The sequence below is a fragment of the Theobroma umbraticum genome, unplaced genomic scaffold, assembly GCF_002168275.2.
Source record: "Theobroma umbraticum cultivar Fairchild unplaced genomic scaffold, ASM216827v3 scaffold_56.0, whole genome shotgun sequence".
Classification (NCBI taxonomy): Eukaryota; Viridiplantae; Streptophyta; class Magnoliopsida; order Malvales; family Malvaceae; genus Theobroma; species Theobroma umbraticum.
The window spans coordinates 3,556,385-3,574,952 of record NW_018397256.1 but is presented as its reverse complement, the minus strand read 5'-3'; the positions used below and the strand labels follow the sequence as shown (position 1 = coordinate 3,574,952).

General features: G+C 33.1%; 2 protein-coding genes across 3 annotated transcripts in view; both read left to right on the top strand.

Moving 5' to 3' along the window:
* Positions 1 to 5,405: 5,405 nt before the first annotated feature.
* Positions 5,406 to 9,346, top strand: RID2 (S-adenosyl-L-methionine-dependent methyltransferases superfamily protein). 2 transcript variants are annotated; one of them, XM_021420805.2, is made up of 9 exons: positions 5,406 to 5,685; positions 5,784 to 5,859; positions 5,958 to 6,041; positions 6,144 to 6,199; positions 6,298 to 6,354; positions 7,593 to 7,642; positions 7,789 to 7,917; positions 8,594 to 8,729; positions 8,888 to 9,346. In XM_021420805.2, the coding sequence occupies exons 1-9, from the start codon at positions 5,587 to 5,589 to the stop codon at positions 9,050 to 9,052; spliced, it is 852 nt and encodes a 283-aa protein (XP_021276480.1). In that variant the 5' UTR covers positions 5,406 to 5,586; the 3' UTR covers positions 9,053 to 9,346. The 2 variants fall into 2 exon arrangements, with proteins under 2 accessions (XP_021276480.1, XP_021276479.1); XM_021420804.2 differs by having other exon boundaries at positions 7,765 to 7,917.
* A 779-nt stretch (positions 9,347 to 10,125) lies between these two features.
* Positions 10,126 to 18,568, top strand: part of TWN2 (valyl-tRNA synthetase / valine-tRNA ligase (VALRS)) — a 10,648-nt gene continuing 2,205 nt past the window's right edge. The window contains exons 1-21 of the mRNA XM_021419794.2: positions 10,126 to 10,246; positions 10,341 to 10,415; positions 10,547 to 10,609; positions 10,714 to 10,883; positions 10,983 to 11,055; positions 11,131 to 11,196; positions 11,283 to 11,366; positions 11,513 to 11,590; positions 11,738 to 11,821; positions 11,972 to 12,051; positions 12,788 to 12,845; positions 12,921 to 13,223; positions 13,320 to 13,490; positions 14,337 to 14,536; positions 14,854 to 15,256; positions 15,349 to 15,600; positions 15,733 to 16,233; positions 16,383 to 16,489; positions 16,642 to 16,741; positions 16,906 to 17,054; positions 17,229 to 17,393. Coding sequence (XP_021275469.1) covers positions 10,244 to 10,246; positions 10,341 to 10,415; positions 10,547 to 10,609; positions 10,714 to 10,883; positions 10,983 to 11,055; positions 11,131 to 11,196; positions 11,283 to 11,366; positions 11,513 to 11,590; positions 11,738 to 11,821; positions 11,972 to 12,051; positions 12,788 to 12,845; positions 12,921 to 13,223; positions 13,320 to 13,490; positions 14,337 to 14,536; positions 14,854 to 15,256; positions 15,349 to 15,600; positions 15,733 to 16,233; positions 16,383 to 16,489; positions 16,642 to 16,741; positions 16,906 to 17,054; positions 17,229 to 17,393 — 3,185 coding nt within the window. The 5' untranslated portion in view covers positions 10,126 to 10,243. The remainder of the gene's footprint in view (positions 10,247 to 10,340; positions 10,416 to 10,546; positions 10,610 to 10,713; positions 10,884 to 10,982; positions 11,056 to 11,130; positions 11,197 to 11,282; positions 11,367 to 11,512; positions 11,591 to 11,737; positions 11,822 to 11,971; positions 12,052 to 12,787; positions 12,846 to 12,920; positions 13,224 to 13,319; positions 13,491 to 14,336; positions 14,537 to 14,853; positions 15,257 to 15,348; positions 15,601 to 15,732; positions 16,234 to 16,382; positions 16,490 to 16,641; positions 16,742 to 16,905; positions 17,055 to 17,228; positions 17,394 to 18,568) is intronic.

Sequence of the window (18,568 nt, the reverse complement as noted above, 5' to 3'; positions counted from 1 at the left end):
GAAATTGAATAGAAAAATTGATGTTAGTGATCATTGTTGTAGATTGTTTAAAGAAATTAAAATGAAGTTATTTATTTATAAAGAAGTTATTATTCAATCTACAAAAAAAAAGTTATTTATAATAATTTAGACATAATAATATTGTTAATATCATCATTTTTGTAAACTCAATAATAAATTCTTGTTGACTTGAAGGAAAAGATTTTAGTTCCTTTGCTTGAACTAAGACAATTCTTCCTCTGGTAGCCAAACAAACAAAATAAAAATAATTAACATAAATTTTATATCATCAAAATTGAAGAGAAAGAAGCTTCCAAAGTATAACTTGAAATTTGTGAGAATGTACCAACTCAAATAAGTCATTTTGATCACAAAACCAAAACAAATAATTGAAATACATGAGAAATCAACTAATATTTGAAAAATCAAATTTGAAAATTAAAAAAAAACTGTCAAGAAGTGTGGGCTCATCTTTGAAGTTTGGGTTAATTATGACCTTCCATTTTAAATAGCTAATAGCATAAAACAAAAATTACCTCTATCAACTTGAAACAAACGGTAAGAATATTTCTCATATTTATCAACTTCTCATTCAATCTATTCTAAAAAACAATATAAAAAGAAATCGAATATAAATAAAACATTTAAATGAAATTGTGTATAGGTAAAATGCAGTAAGTACTAAATCCCTCCATCTTCATTACTTTCTTATACCCTATCCTAAAAGACAACATTAAAAAGAAATCAAATATGAACCCAACATTTAAATGAAATTGTATGGAGGCTATTGCCCACATATACATTTTATAAGTTATATCCTCTTTTTTTGGGATTTAGAGTAATAATATGCTACAAATAACATATGCAATCCCAACAATTGTTTATCTTTTTTTGGATTTATAGTAATAATATGTTACAAATAACATATGAAAATCCAACAATTTCATTATATGAATTAAAATATGAATATATATGAATATTCATCCACACATACACACATATAAAGCAAATTTATGTTTTTCGAAGATATAAAAAATTGAAATTCTTTTAAATTATTAAAATACAGATATAATCATTTGAAAAGTCAATTTCTTTTTTCTTTGACTTTTTCAATTATGGAGAGCATATATTCTTAAAAAGCGAATAATCAGCATAAATAGCTAAGATGACTACTTCTAACTCTAAAAGTTAATAACAAAGAAAATTTTAAAGAAAATGTGATAATAGGAAACAAAAATACAAAAAATAAAATATATGAAACAAAACAACCATTAACTAACGCAAGTGAATCTATGACATTCCTTATTTACATCAATTACTTATTTCAATATTTTTAACAACATTTTCAGTCAAAGTCATGTTTTCAACAACATTTTTAGCCAAAGTCATGCTTTCAACAACGTTACTCCAATAGTGAAGTAAGCCAAATAATTGTTAGAATCCAACATTATAGAACACTCAAGGAAAATTCTAAGAATGGAAACTTTGTGATAGGCGTTGTGGAGGAAGTTTGAGTTTTTGAAAAATTGAGTGTTCGACAAAAGGTGCAAGAGAGCTAGGCATTCTTCATCAAGGTAGATAGATGGGGCCTTTTTAATTATTTTAATATAATTAGGCATACTTATTCTACAACCTTACATGTAAATGAATATCAATGAGTTTGTGATGTGAACAATGGTTTGCAAATATGTTTTGATGAAAGCTATAGATTATGTATATATGTCTAATATGTATTAATTTTAAGAATAGAAAAAAAACCTTTCAAACCTTTACATCTCATATATCTCATTTGTCTATGATTGATGTATAATTGATGGTTTTAATGTTGATATAAGAAATGATTTCTCATTAATGAGCCCATGGTATTTATGGTCATTTATTTTTGAGATTATTGATATGGTTGATTGACTCCGATTTTGTTATGTCTCAACCTCCATGATATGTTGGTGATTGGATTCACCCTTTTGATTGAACTGCATCTTGAACAATGAATTATTTATATTGTGATTGGTGAAGCGTATTGGGATAAGGGCTTGTAGCTAGTGATAATAGATGCTAGCCATTGTGCATAATGATTTACAGCTAAAGTCACTAAAGAGGTAATTTCCTAAGACTCGATGGGTATTTGTAGTTAATGGAGTTCTACCTTTTCTTTTATGGTCGGTGACTATATGTACCGGACCTTTCTAGTGAGATGACATTAGGTGATTTATTTATCCTAGGCTAGTGCTTCATGGTTATATTGAGTTGATGTCTAATGTGTTGGACTTAAATTATGCATACTGTTGTTTTGTTGATTGAACTTTGATTACTTGACTATGAATGAAAGTCTTGGATGAGGTCCTAGCGTTGGGTTATAGGCTAAAATATTGAATTCTATGTTGTATCTATCGATACTTTTGAGGAAGTATCGATAGATTTATTTAAAAAAGATTGAATTTACATTATGTGTAAAATTTATTGATAGATTCGACCAATCTATCAATAGACGAGACAATTTATCGATACATGGAACCTATGTATTGATGGATCAAGCTTATTTTGAAACTTGAATATTTTCAAATGTTTTGTAAAGAGGAAAATGAATTTGTTTTATAACCAAATCTTTGAAAACCTTGATTTATGTTCGAAACACTACATGATTGATGTTTAACTCACTTTTTAAACAAACTTCTTAAATTGGTTTCCAAACAATAAATATTGCTTTAAAGGTTTATGAACCATTTTACAAATGATGTTTTATAAAACATTTAGGTATCCTTGTACCTTTTGAAGGATAACGAACTTGGAGTTGTTATAGACTTATGTTTTTTGATTTATTTGAAAGACAATGGGCTCGGAAACTATGGGATTAATTGGTTCTTGATTCATTTGAATGATAATGGATATGGAGACCTTGTGGATACTTGATACACTTGATAAAGCTAGATTGTTATATGATGACGCTTGAAAAAGCAAGATTCACATTTATAGTTACATCTGAAAAGGTAGGGTTTGCAAACATAAAATAAATGGTTATTTGCATATTTTGAAAGTGTATTTTGATAAATACTCGTCCCTATTAACTTGTTCCCTTTCCTTGTATCTGCTTATGGAGTTATTTATAACTTACACATGTAAGATACACTTGTTTTTTTATATCAGTAGATTGCTTGGCTCATTGTCCTTTAGGAAGAGCTATCTCTATAGTCAGTGTTGGCAGGTGATCATCATGGCATCCAGTAGGCGTCAATCTTTTTTCTTGAGTCATACTTTGCTGGGTTTGGTCTGATCTAGTCCAATCATTCGTACTTGACTGTTATGGATTTTGGCTTTGATTATGATGTAATAATTGATATTATGGATGATTGCCATGAGATGACTCATGCTTGTATTCGCCATAAGATGGCTTATATTTGGATTATTATGTATGTTGCTTCTATATTATGAGCACATTCACATGCAAATTGATATGATATTTTATGATAGACAATGTTATCATGTTTATAATTGTTTTATATATGATTTCATAGTGATAAGTCCCATGAAGCATATATGAGTATTTAAATAATTTACTATCTTGGATTTGCATGGATTAAAAGAGTCACTCCCATAGATGCTCTTACGCTTGTCATAACTTTGAATCTAGATCGTGACAAAAGGAAAGTTAGATTATTCAAAAATATTGTAAAAAAATATTAACATACATAAATCTTGGAAGTCGTTTTAGGATGTAGAAATATCTTTACAGTATTCCTTAGCAACTTAAACCCAGGTCCGACATTGATGATAAATATTTACTAAAGAGTTTGCAAAAATTAAAAAGTCATAATATATAATTTCAGCTTAATATAAAAAGTAATATATAAGTATTCATCTAATAACAAACACCCAAACTTTCAAAACTTTATCCAAAAAAAAAAAAGAGCTCACTTTCACAATGCATGTTTTAATCAACATGCAAAGTGTAAAAAAGAGACCTGAATAATCTACAAAAAGGAAAAAGTGTGGCCAAGGGAGTTGTGGACCAAATCATCAATAACCATGTTCAAACATGCAAAGCGTAAAAAAGAGACCTGAATAATCTACAAAAAGGAAAAAGTGTGGCTAAGGGAGTTGTGGACCAAATCATCAATAACCATGTTCAAACAACTTTTAGTGAAGGTGAAACTGAAATCGTACTTAAAATATTAAAACTAAAAGAGAGGTACCTTTGTTGTAATAGCCAAATGACCCTTATGTCTAATTTTTTCTTCTAAAAGCTTTGAGATGGGCAAAAGAAGGAGGATTCAAAAACCATGAGAAAATAAATTATTAAACTAAGAAAAAAAAAAGGAGAGATAACCAAAAATGGAAATCAAGAAAAAAATTGAAATTCCAAAAAAAAGAAGTAAAAGTAAAAAGACTAAACACAAATTTCTTTTCCTTCATCTATTTTTATTTCTTCCCCTCTCTAGTCGATAGGGAACTGTGCTCTAGCGTACTTCCCTTGTCCTCCTCTCCTTTTCTTTCCCCTTTTGTCCCCCTTTCTACTTTCACTCTATGTCTCTTTCTTCCTCTGCAACGATGGTTTAAACAACATGGATAATGAAGAAAGAAAGCCCTAGGCAACAGAAGTGTAGGAGGGAAAAAAAAAGACAAGGAGAAAACTAACAAAAGAGAAAGAGTACTTGGGAAGCTTTCATGTACAAATCCAAAGTACTCATATGAAAATATCAAAAGACCAACACAGGTTTCAAACTCTAGAACCCTCTATACAGAAGATTCATTATATAGTAAACAGTAGATAGTACAATATTAAAAAATATTCTATAATCTAGTGCTCTTCCAATTTCATTTTAGGCCTTTTTTTTAAGAGCTATCTAAAATCTACTTATAGTGAAATGAAGTAAAATGTTTAAAATAAGATGAGAAAATAAATTTGATTGAATTATATCAATTATTTTTTTGGTTTATGAATGGCTTTTTGTTTTCAAAGTTATTATCATCTATTCTAATTATTTATTTTAAAATAAATTTAAAATAGAAAGAAGAAATTCTATTGAAGAAATGCATTCTAATATTTCTATGCGCATATATATATATATATATATATATATATCCTTGGACTATGGTTAAATTCAAAAAGAAAAGATAAACTAATAAATGTTTGAATTCAAAATTTTATCAAAAAAAGTCTATATGTTTGGTAATTTTTGATATTTGAATTTAAATAATGTATCGAATAAATGATAACCAAAAATAGATTTTATTTAAGTAAAATTCCACATCAGCATTCCTTACTCGCCAACCCGTCATGAAAATTTGTTCAAGAAATTCAAATTTCTTTTGGGCCTTTCTTCCCCAATCTTTTGGATCATTGGGCCAACACAGGGTTTAAGGTTCAAACCCTCGAAAATGGCCATTCTCATCTTCTTCGTGTTTTAACCTCCAAAACTCCAGCCACCTTTTCACTCTCTCAGCCTCCCTCACGCTGCTGTCGAAGGTTTTTCCTACGGCCACCGCCTCCTTCTCTCTTACCCACTTTGCCTTTCCTTTCCCTCCCTTTTCACCGAAATTTACTCTTACAGAAAGAGAAGAAAAGTAAGAAACGGGTGAGTGAAGGAGATGTCGAGTCGGCCAGAGTTGCAAGCCCCGCCCGAGATTTTCTATGACGATACTGAGGCTAGAAAATACACTTCCTCTTCTCGTATTGCCGAAATTCAGGTTCACTTGAAATTTAATATTTTTCTTTTAATTTTCGGTAGCAATTTATTACCTGTTGAAATTACAAAGCTTTGAAAAATTGGGTTCTTGAAAAATAGACAAAGCTTTCTGAGAGAGCACTGGAGCTTCTCGCTTTGCCTGACGATGGAGTCCCCAGATTGCTCCTTGATATCGGTACATATTCAGTCTCTCTCCATATAAAAATTAATATTAAACAATAAATTATGCATAAGTTTTGACTTTTAATTTTGAGTAATTTGTTTTTGTTTTAGGTTGTGGATCAGGGCTTAGTGGGGAGACAATAACTGAGAATGGACACCAATGGATTGGTTTAGATATTTCTCATTCGATGCTGAGTAAGTTAAATTTTAATTTTGTTGAAACTTACTTTTATGGCACTCATTTATTTTCTAAAAGTATATGATGCAACAGTTTTTTTTTTCATTTTTTATTTCCAGATGTTGCGTTGGAAAAAGAGGTAGAGGGTGATTTATTACTTGGTGATATGGGTCAGGTATTTACCAACAATTTCAAGCTTTTCAAATTAAAATGATGATATGAATATATCTTTCTGAAAATAAATACTTTGTTATAATATTTTTTTTTTTGCAGGGTTTAGGACTTCGTCCTGGAGTTATCGATGGGGCTATAAGTATCTCCGCTGTTCAGGTATGCTTTTGGTTCATATTTTGCTTCGCCCTTTTATATATTTGTTGTCAAATCTATTGAATTATGTTAAATTATAACTTTAAACATTTTTGTTGAGTTCTTGACTAAGTTCATTCCTTGTCTTATTTTATTCTCAGTCCTTAACTTTAGAATTTTACCTGTTTTAATTAAGCAGGAGCTTCCTTGTATATATCTAGTAGATTGATTTACACTTGAAACTTTTTTATACTTTTGGGAAGAGAAAAAAGTGTACAAATTAGCTATGCCTTTAATGTGGCTTTGACAACTAGATAATATTGGTGTCCTTAAGAGAAATCTTTAGCAATGGTGTTATGCCTGTAGTTAACACTCCAACGCCTCTTTATGTTAGTATCTCCTTAGTGCGTTTTATATGTTTGAAGATCTCAAATGTTGCTTTTTTTTTTTGGCAATATTTTGAAACATTGCTTTCATTTTTGTGCACAAATTTGTTCATTGAATTAATAATTTCTAGGTGAATGGCACATTCACACTTGTTTTGCTTTTGCCTAAAAGTTACTTGTGATTCTATTTTAAGTATTTATTTATGAGATTTCCTTTGTTTGTAGTGTGCATTATAAGGTTATCCTTTTAATGAAAGAGAAAACACCCAGGCTATTGTTTTCCCTTATGATAAAAATTCAAGGCTATTTTACTATTGTCGTTAAAGAGGTTAACTTTGTAACCCCTGTCGGAATAACCTTGAGGGTCCATGTATGGTCAACAAATAAAACATAGGGATAGGGTGAGAGTGCAGATTACGATTTGTGTTTTTTTTGTGTCTTATTTGTGTCTTAAATTTAAGATGATGAGAGGAGCAATTAAGTTTGGATTATTGTCAAGTATTTACTCTAGTATTAAATTTGATTACATCCCTGCAATTAAGTGTATAATTTCTCCTCATGGTTTTCCAGTAAAAGTCTTTGAAATTTAGTTTGGTGATTTGTGAAGAAAAAAATAATTATTTTTCTTGAACTTTTAATGAGTTGGAATATTGATATTTTTTTGTGCATAACTTCTCTTCAATATTTGTAGAAATGAATGGAGGAATAAATGTGATTTAAGCCTGCAACTTATGATCACCAATGGTTTCAACTTTTCAGAACCTTCATAAGCGGTTTTCTTCAAATTGGTTTTGTATACACATAGGTTACAAGCAAAGTAGATAAAGCATTTTCTTCTTGCTAATTTTTTTTCCCTTATGTTGCTCTGGCATGCAGTGGTTATGCAATGCTGACAAGTCCTCTCATGAGCCAAGATTGAGATTAAAGTATGTTGTGGTTCTTTTCTTCTTAATTTTCATGAACAAAAAAAAAATACCATCCATTCATGCAAATTGAATATGTATTTCAGCCATGTTATTGTGTTTTGATAATTATCATGATTTTTTAGGGCTTTTTTCGGATCATTATATAGATGCTTAGCAAGGGGAGCAAGAGCAGTGCTCCAAGTATATCCTGAAAATCTGGCCCAACGTGAGCTGATTTTGAGTTATGCAATGCGTGCTGGATTTGCTGGTGGTGTGGTTGTTGATTTCCCACACAGGTATGACGTAATTCTATGTGAGTAATTTTATGATTGGCTCTAAAATTGCCTTCATTTGTTTGTGTCTGTGTGCATGTTTAGGGAGAGGGATACTCTGAGTTAAAGACAGTTATCATAGGTACTAAGAGATGCCTTTATTCCATGAAAGCATGCACTTCCTTCTGTGCCTTTGCTCATTGTCAATGAACTTGTTTTAGATTGACATGTTTATGCATCTCAGTGGACCATTTGATTTGAGTCATTTGTTTAAATGAATTAAGATTTTCATTCCCCATTTGTTTGGCTTCTTGTAAGGCGATGGAATGTATTGCATGAAATAACATCTCATTGTTACTGGTTATATTTTATGCAGTTTTGTCCTTTTGTGCATATTTATGTTAGTATTCTGCTTCTTTTCACCTTATATATTTCCCATACTTTGCATTTTCATATTTATTTATATTACATTCGTCTATCTATTAAATTCTGTCTTCCTTGGTGGTGTGGGGAAGCTTCTATTTCTCCCAATGCATGGAATGTAATTTTAGTGAAACTATGCATTTATGAGTTTAAGTAAATATTCTAAATCCACAATGGAAAGCTGCAATACAACATCCTGATTGTTAAATGGATTGAAAGGTTGGTATTTTCATGATGTCTTTTTTGCCACTCTAACATGACGATAATTTTCTGCCAGTACCAAAAGTAGAAAAGAGTACCTTGTCCTCACTTGTGGTCCACCATCTCTCAGCACAGCCATTCCTAATGGAAAAGGTGAAGATGGAGAAAGTTGCTCTGATGATGAGAGCAGCGGAGAAGAAGAAAATCGGACGGTGAGTTATCATATCACACACTCTATTGCCATTTTTTTGGTCAAGGCTTTCCTTTTCTCTAGAAAAGGCAGTAATAAATAAAAAGATAAGTGGCATGCACTATGATGATTATTTTGTGCTTATTCATGAGTGTTGTGGTATTTTTGGGGTTATTGCAGGTTTGCATTTCAGACAGGCACAGACCGAGGAAAAAGCAGAAAATAAACAAGAGAGGCAAGGGCAGAGAATGGGTGTTGAGGAAGAAGGAACAGATGAGAAGGAAAGGTAATGTTGTGCCCCCAGACACCAAATACACAGCTCGGAAACGGAAGGCTCGCTTCTGATGGCTACATTATTGTTAGTATTATATCTAAAGCCTTTGTGATGGGGAGGGGTTCTATAAGTTTTGCCGTCTACTTGTTTACATGTTACTTAAGATGATGTTTGTTTGTTTAAAGATTTAAGGGAATATGGTACAAAATGCCAAAATCTTTGGTTGCATTTTCCTTTTCATATAGTCAGAGTATCCAACATGTAGCATTGTTGTTTTAATGTAAAGTCAGGAACCAAGTATATGGAAATTCATCTTCTCTACGGACGAAAATTTTGTTTGTTGCAAGAGAATTTTCAGATTTTGATTCCGGAATGCTTTTCCTTTCCTGCTCTGTTTTTTCTAGCCTTTCCCAATTGAATATTGCAATTCGTAATTTTTGTTATCATTAATTTTAATTTGCTAATGTATAAAAAATTTTAGTTCATTGGAAAAATGTGTTTATTAATTTTGTCATTTTGAATTAATATTATACATTTTTAATTAATAAATAATTAAAATAATTTCAATTTTATATTTTTTAGAAAATTTATAATTTATACACCATAGTTATTATTTAAAAAATAAAAAAATAAATATTAACAGATAATGTACTTGACTAAAAGAAAATTATATGGAAAGTAACCCTTCATGTAAAACACTGAAAGAATGAAAATGACAAATTTGTCCTTTTGAAAATTCGGTTTAGGAGAGAGTATGGGGAGCTGAGAGTGAGAGTGACGAAGCTGCCAGCAGCAGGAAAAACGTCATTAAATGGCTGGATCAGGACTGCTGAGACCGGAGACGGCCTTGTCTTGCAAGGTCAGCCAAGCTGGAGTAGAATTTGGCGCGGCAACTTGTCGACACCTCCCTCACATTCTCGAGTGCAACTGGAGGTATCTGACCTAAACTAACAGCTGACGGTTGGCCAGATGGAGGTTTTCATGCACCCCTTACTTCCAGGTTGCCCGTGGTCGATATTTCTATGCGGAAAAACAAAAAAAAAAAACACAATACAATTAAGGGTAAAATAGGAAAAACGAACATTTTCAGTAATTATTCCTTTCGAACGTAGGAGGTGGGTTTATCTTGTCTTGGCCCATAACTTACACCCCGGTGTCGAAACGCTAACTTCTTGTATGCATCAAACCTAAAGCATCAAAAACTCTCTTTGAGCAAACTAAAGCCCTTGTTGGCGCCGTTATCTCAACTTCGCATCGCAGCCATGGTTACTACTCAATAAATCTCGTTACCTTTTTTTTCCATTGCTTTTGATCAATCGCAAAATCTCGTTTCATTGATTTTCTTTCTTTATGTTGAAGTTGCAGTCTCAGCAACCCGATAAGAAGCCGGAGACTGAAGGAGACCTTGAACGCAAGAAGAAGAAAGAAGAAAAAGTTTTTTCTTTTCTACTTTTCCATTTTACTTCATTTTCTATTAGGAAATGTTTAATTTAAGGTTATAATCATACCAACCTGGATTGGTCTCAAGTGTCCTTCTTTAATCCTACTTCATTTTTGTACGATAGGCGAGGGAGAAGGAACTGAAGAAACTCAAGGCTATAGAAAAAGCAGAGTTGGCCAAACTTAAGGTAGCAGCAAGAAAATCTGCTTACAAACTTGTGAAAGTGTGTTGTATATGCGGTTAGTTTTGGTTTTAGCAATTTTAAGATCATTTGTTGTATCTTTGTTCAAGGCACAACAAGGATCGAATGCTCCGAAAAAGAGTGCAAAGAAAAATGCCAAGCGAGAAGCGGATGAGGAGAATCCACAGGATTTTGTGGATCCAGATACTCCTTTGGGTGAGAAAAAGAGACTCTCTTCTCAGATGGCCAAACAATACAGTCCATCTGCTGTGGAGAAGTCGTAAGTGTGGAAGTTCACTGGATAGATGATTGTTAGTTTGGTTTCAAAGTTAATTTTTTTTTTTTTTAACTTATGCATTCTTTGTCTCTGTTTGTTTAGATGGTATGCGTGGTGGGAGAAATCAGGGTTTTTTCAGGCTGATGCAAGCAGCTCAAAATCACCTTTTGTGATTGTATGAGTCTAGTTGGAATTTACCATTTTTTAAACCTAAATCTGTGGTTCTTTAATAACTAGACTCACTTTGTAGGTTCTTCCTCCTCCAAATGTGACTGGGGCCCTGCACATTGGCCATGCCCTCACTAGTGCCATACAGGTTGCACAGTAGAATGCTACTACTGCATTTTTGCTTGGTGGCTTTTACATTGTGTTTCATATATGTGTGAATTTTATTGCATGCAGGACACAATGATTCGCTGGAGAAGAATGTCTGGATATAATGCATTGTGGGTACCCGGTGTGGACCATGCTGGGATAGCTACACAGGTTGAGTTCCTTTGGTATTTAATTGGATCAGTTGAAACTTAAGATTCATTTCTTTTTAATTTTGCATTGTACTTAATTACTCCCTTTTCCCCTTTGCTTGTCATATACAAGTGTGACTTGAAGTTACTCTAATGTGAATATTTCAGGTGGTTGTGGAGAAAAAGCTAATGCGTGAAAGATGCTTAACGAGGCATGATGTTGGTCGTGAAGAATTTGTAAATGAAGTGAGTTTAGCTCTGAACCCATGCCTTTTAAAAAGTGTTAGCTCTGAAAGTTTTAATGAGTTTGAACTCTGAAATCAAGTTGGAGCTTATTAATTTTCCTATGCATATGTAAAATTCTTGTGGTTTTGTTGATCTCATAATTATTAGGTTTGGAAGTGGAAGACTGAGAATGGTGTTACCATTCTGAGACAGCTAAGGTGTATGGGTGCCTCCCTTGATTGGTCTCGTGAGGTAAAACATAATGACATGCTTAAGCGTAAAACTTGTGCTCTTTATATTGGCTATTGGCTATATGGTTAAATTCATCATTGGTTGTTTTATTAATATGCTTCTCGTGTTTCTTGCTGCTTTTCATTCTTGTTTTCTTATTTACTTTCTCAGTGCTTTACGATGGACGAGAAGAGGTCGAAGGCTGTGACGGAAGCTTTTTGTCGTCTTTATAAGGAGGGTCTTATTTATAGGTATGCTTTACATGGGAACATACTTTATTCTAAGACTTCATAACTTAGATCTTCTTAGTTGCAACTTATAGATCAATACAACAAACAATTACGGTAAATCTTGAATTTACTTAGGTACCCTGTATAACTCAAAGTGTTAAGAAAAATAGAATCTCAAGGGGGTGGCTTGGTAATAAGCAGTAGAAGGGAAAGAAAAGAAATTTTAGAATCTTTTCTCTTTTGCTAGTTTATTATATCACTTTCTTTACGTAACCTGACAACAGATAACCAAAAAAAAAAGGGATTTCCTTCATCTGTTGCTATCTTTTGTGTTTTTTTCCCCTTCTGGTGAAAATAAATCAAACAGACGCAAGATTCAAGTATGTTTATGAAACTATCATGTTACATCAAAAACCTAACCCAGAACTCTAGCTTTCGTTGTGCCTAATCTTTCTCATGGTTTTTTAATATATTTCCATGGTACTCATGGCACTGATTTTCTGAAGAAAACTCTTTTAAGAAATTGTTTCCAGTTGATTTCATTTGGCTGACTAATGGGAAGTGTTATGCAAGGCTTTTCTCTTCTAAGGGAATTGCTGTACGATGTCTTCATGCTTTAACTGGTTATATCTTTTTCACTGTACTAAATCTTATATATTCTTATTCCAAAAACAAAAATTCTTATATTTTATGATTGTACATAAGCTTTTGTCTTTATCATTACATTGCCTCTTAGACTTCTCTATGCCTTCTACAGGGATCTAAGGTTAGTGAATTGGGATTGTGTCTTGCGAACTGCTATCTCTGATATTGAGGTAAGTCATTTTCTTTAGGTTATTTTTGTTTCTGCACCTTCTGCTGCATATCTTGAATTTGCTTGGTGTTTCTAGGTAGATTATACAGACATCAAAGAAAGGACTTTGTTAAAGGTCCCTGGTTACGGAAAGCCAGTGGAGTTTGGTGTATTGACATCATTTGCTTACCCTTTGGAGGGAGAGCTGGGTGAAATTGTTGTTGCCACTACAAGAGTGGAAACAATGCTTGGTGATACAGCTATAGCTATTCATCCGGATGACAAGAGGTACAGTCATCTGCATGGGAAATTTGCAGTTCATCCTTTCAATGGGAGAAAACTCCCAATAATCTGTGATGCAATTCTAGTTGATCCGAGTTTTGGAACTGGTGCAGTTAAGGTAAAAGTTCAATTGTTCACTTTGAAATGCTATAATTAAATGTTTTTCACTCCTTGTTTTGTGATTTTTGTTTTCATTGTCTTCAATGTTGTACAGATAACTCCAGCTCATGATCCAAATGATTTTGAGGTTGGGAAGCGCCATAACCTTGAATTTATTAACATTTTTACTGATGATGGGAAAATAAATAGCAATGGTGGACCAGAATTTGCTGGAATGCCACGGTTTAAGGCTCGTGAGGCTGTGATTGAAGCATTGCAGAAGAAGGTATGCTTGATATCATTGATCTGTATCTGGGAAGACTTATCTTTCAGTTTGAGATCATGCTATTTTTATAAATATCAATTTCTCTGCTGCAGTGATATGGATAGTTAGATTTCTTGATTATGGGTGTGCTACCCTCCTTTCACCCCACCTTGGGGCCCAAACATAAAAAAAATAGTGCCTTTTCATACTGTGCTGGATGTGCTACATGATCAATGTTTTACAATTGCTCTCTACTTAGGATCACATATTTGGTAAACCCCAGCGCCAGCAAAAATAATAATTAAATGAGAATAACTAACATGCCTAGAATGAAGTTGCTAGAAGGGAGGGTTATGCTGATTGCATCTGGATTTATGGTTCCTTTTCTGAACCGTTGGGATTTCATCATTACTTCTCATGTAGGCATTTTGCTATTGAAGAGTTGCAAATTGAGAAGTAGAATTATTGCTTAATTTTATTTAAACTGTAAATTTTGGTTTAAGTTGTCTTTAGCCCCAAAAAAGGAAAATGTTGTCAGTGTTTGGATGAAAATAAGACAGTGATGGTTCTATGGGATTAAAGAAGACTTGATTTATTATTGCATGATTAAAAAAAACCTGAAACAAGGAAAAGAAATCTAAAATCCTGTCAATGTCATGCATCATGGCATCATGTATGCTGAAAATCAAATACATTCGTTTTGGTTGGGTGGGTGTTTAATATGAATCATGAAAAGTCTTTAAGCTGTAAACCAGTGCAATTTGTCACCTTATTCTATGCATGTATATGCATCATTTTTGGCATTAAATAATTTCTTATTTCACACATGGAAGATCTCAAATTCTTGAAGTTATTTCTTATCATTAGAAATTGTATAGAGGAGCTCAAAATAATGAGATGCGACTTGGCCTGTGTTCAAGAAGTAATGATGTTGTGGAGCCGATGATAAAGGCCCAGTGGTATGTTAATTGCAGTAGCATGGCAAAGCAGGCTCTTGATGCAGCCATGGATGATGAAAACAGGAAGCTTGAGTTCATTCCAAAGCAGTATACTGCTGAATGGAAAAGGTACCCATTTAGTATTTTTTTTTTTTTTGCTTGCTGCCAATGTGTAATAGAATATATAATCTTGCCTGGAGTATTGTGACTTTTTTGTGTTGGATGTTGTCAGATTCTCATATTTGATCTAGACTGCAGCATTTGATTAAGCAAAGCCTAAAGAAAATGATGAAGGAAACTACGGATTCTACAAATTTTAGATTAATAACTCCTGTTGCTTTCTATGGAAACGGTTCAATGGCAGGGGTTAATTTCTATTATAATTCAGTTATATAATCTTATTATATTGGCTGCATAACATGAGTAATAGGTTCCAATCATTGCAGATGGCTTGAGAACATACGTGATTGGTGTATTTCAAGGCAGCTTTGGTGGGGTCACCGTATTCCTGCATGGTATGTGACACTGGAAGATGATGAAATGAAGGAACTTGGTGCATATAATGATCACTGGATGGTTGCTAGAGATGAGGAACAGGCTCTAGCAGAAGCTAAGAAGAAATTTCCTGGGAAGAAATTTGAGATGTTGCGAGATCCTGATGTACTTGACACTTGGTTTTCTTCTGGTCTTTTCCCATTATCTGTGTTGGGATGGCCAGATGATACAGATGATCTAAAAGCATTTTATCCAACTTCAGTCCTTGAAACTGGGCATGACATTCTTTTTTTTTGGGTTGCTCGAATGGTTATGTTGGGAATTATGTTGGGAGGTGACATACCATTCAGGAAGGTGAGTGCATTATTGTTCTAAATTATACACAGCACTCCTTCGATGGTGCTTCTGGTTCTTTATTGATTCCTTGATTATTTTTGCTTTTTCAGGTTTACTTACATCCTATGATCCGAGATGCACATGGGCGTAAGATGTCAAAGTCTTTGGGAAATGTAATAGATCCTCTTGAAGTAATAAATGGAATATCACTTGAAGGTCTTCACAAAAGGCTGGAGGAGGGTAACTTGGATCCTAATGAGCTGGTCACTGCCAAAGCAGGGCAGGTGAAAGATTTTCCCAATGGTATTGCTGAATGTGGTGCAGATGCTCTCCGGTTTGCTCTTGTTTCTTACACTGCTCAGGTTCATGCTTCTGTGTGCTTATTCCATTATGATTTATTTCCACTCGCATGAAAATTTATATTAATCCTGAATTTTTCTCAAGTGAGCCTGCATCTGGCAGCTAACTTTTTTTTTGTTATTTTCTCATTTTAGTCTGATAAAATAAATTTGGATATCCAAAGAGTGGTTGGCTATCGACAATGGTGTAACAAATTATGGAATGCTGTTCGTTTTGCTATGAGCAAACTTCCAGATGACTATACTCCTCCACCAACCATAAATCTGGGGACGATGCCTTTCAGTTGTCGTTGGATACTCTCAGTGTTGAACAAGGCTATATCAAAAACTGTTATGTCATTAAATGCATATGAATTCTCAGATGCTGCGACCAGTGTGTATTCATGGTGGCAGTATCAATTCTGCGACATTTTCATTGAAGCAATCAAGCCTTACTTTGCTGGTGATAATCCAGCCTTTTCCTCTGAAAGGAATTCTGCACAAGATGCTCTTTGGGTTTGTCTGGAAAGTGGCCTGCGATTACTTCATCCATTGATGCCATTTGTTACTGAAGAACTGTGGCAACGTCTTCCAGGAGTAAAGAGCCACACAAGGAAGGAATCTATAATGATATGTGAATACCCATCACCAATAGAGGTAAGCCAAGATTCATTTAGCTAATACTTCTTTTGGCTTTGGTTATCCTGACAACTGAAAATCATGCTGACTGGGAACAAACTATTTGTAAAAGTTCTACATTTAATTTCAGTTTTTGTGCAATGGGTGTTATTTTTTCCCCTTTGCAGAGTTGGACAAATGAAAGGGTGGAATATGAAATGGATCTAGTGGAGTCCACTGTAAGGTCTTTTAGGTCACTTAGAGCAGAGCTGCTTGCTAAGCAGAAGAATGAAAGGTAAATATGCGAAGCTTCTTTCTTTTATTTTTAATTTTTAAAGAAGCTTCTTTTTGATTGCCTTGACATAAATTACAGCATCTATTTGTCCTTTTCTTATTTTAAGTCACATGATCAAGGACAGCTAAATTTGATTAATTTATTTGATTCAGGTTACCTGCCTTTGCATTCTGTCAAAATGAGGAAGTGGCAGAAATCATTAGATCTTGTGAATTAGAGATCTTAACCCTTGCCACGTTATCATCATTAAAGGTATTTTAAACAATCTTTCTATTATGGGGTTACTGTTTTTTATGCTTGTTATATATTGCAGCATATTGAATAATGGATATCATGAGTTTCAATTCAGAATGTCAGATTATCTTATGGTTAATGTTTAGAGTGATTTCTAAGTTTCGCAAATGACAATTCTGCAGGTTCTACTGAGTGGTGTAGATGAGGCTCCAGCTGGATGTGCATTTGAGAATGTCAATGAAAACCTTAAAGTTTATCTTAAGGTTCACGGAGCTCTAAATGCAGAAGCAGAACGTGAGAAGATCAGGAATAAGATGGATGAAATACTGAAGTAAGTGCTATCTATTTAAGAATGATATATGCATGTATACTCGGGTTCTTCTTTGATTTGATGGATATCAATATAGCAAGAGAGTTGGCAGAAGTTACTGTTACAGTGGTCTTTACTTGTGTAGTGGTGCAATATGTAAATGGTTTAAAGGATGAAATTTGATGATTGTAACAGGCAGCAGGAGAAGTTGAGGAAGATAATGAATGCATCTGGGTATCAAGAAAAGGTTCCAGCTCATATCCAAGAAGAGAATGCTACAAAGCTGGCAAAACTTCTCCAAGAATTTGAATTTTTCAAAAAAGAAAGTGGGCGAATGGAATCTGACGCAGAGCAGCAAAAGTAAGAATGACCACTTGAGTTTCTCAATTATACATTGTTTTTCTTTGCAATGATTGTTACATTCTAAACCTCACCAATACGTTGTCGATTTTGACCAGTTAGTGGGTTATTCCTCATGCACGCCACGTTTGTCATGCAAGATTTCTCAGTTAGCTTTATTAAGATTCTTTTTTTAATGAAAGTTTCATTGAGAATCTATGGTTAGAAATGTGCTTGGGCTTTCAAGTTCTTGGTAACATCTCTATAGAAAATTTTAGTCAAAAGACTCCATAAGTCTCTGTATTATAAGGTTTTTGTTAATTTAGTCCCTCTATCTCAAAACTAGTTAATTTAGTCTTTATTTTGAGGTTTTGTGCAATTTAAGTCCTTTTGTCTAACTCTGTTCAAATTGACTGTTGAAATTGACCATTAATGGCGCACTGATATGTTAGATAATGATGTAGTGTTGACGTGTTAGGTTAAATTTTTTTTTTTTTGAATTTTTTTTATAAAATTTGCTAGTGTCAAATTAATAAAAATGATAAAGTATAAAGATTAAATTGAATAAAATTATAGAGTACGGGAATTGAATTAAATAAAATTTTATCATGTAGGGATTAAATTGAATAAAATTTTATCATTTAAAGATTAAATTAGGCACTTTTATTAATTTTTGTTTAACATTACATTTGTACAAAAAATTATATTTGTACACAGCTTTTTTTTAATAATTAATAATGATTTAATTTGTCATTTGTGCAAAAATTTTATAAATTGATTGTACTGCTTAATTACAAAAAAAACAAGGCTAGGCAGAACAGAAATTCCTTTTGTAACTGATAATTGCAAAATTTTGTAATTGATAATAAATGAATTCCTCTTTAGAACCAGGTAGGGTGACAGATGAAGTTGCAAAATCAAGGAGGGCAACATAAATACATGCAAAAATCATTTCAATATTCTGCAAAAAAAAAAAATCAACTCAGTACAAACATACTATGTGATATAAAGTTATGCAATGAGAGATAATTCTTTGTCATCTCATAAATAAATCAATTTAGTCATACACAATTGCGGTTTTACTTATGAAAATGATTGTCAATCACATCTTCATCTTTCTATGTTACAATCTGAATTAAACAGGTCAAAACTTGTACAAAGAAGGTTAAAGATTTATATTTGATGCATTAACATCA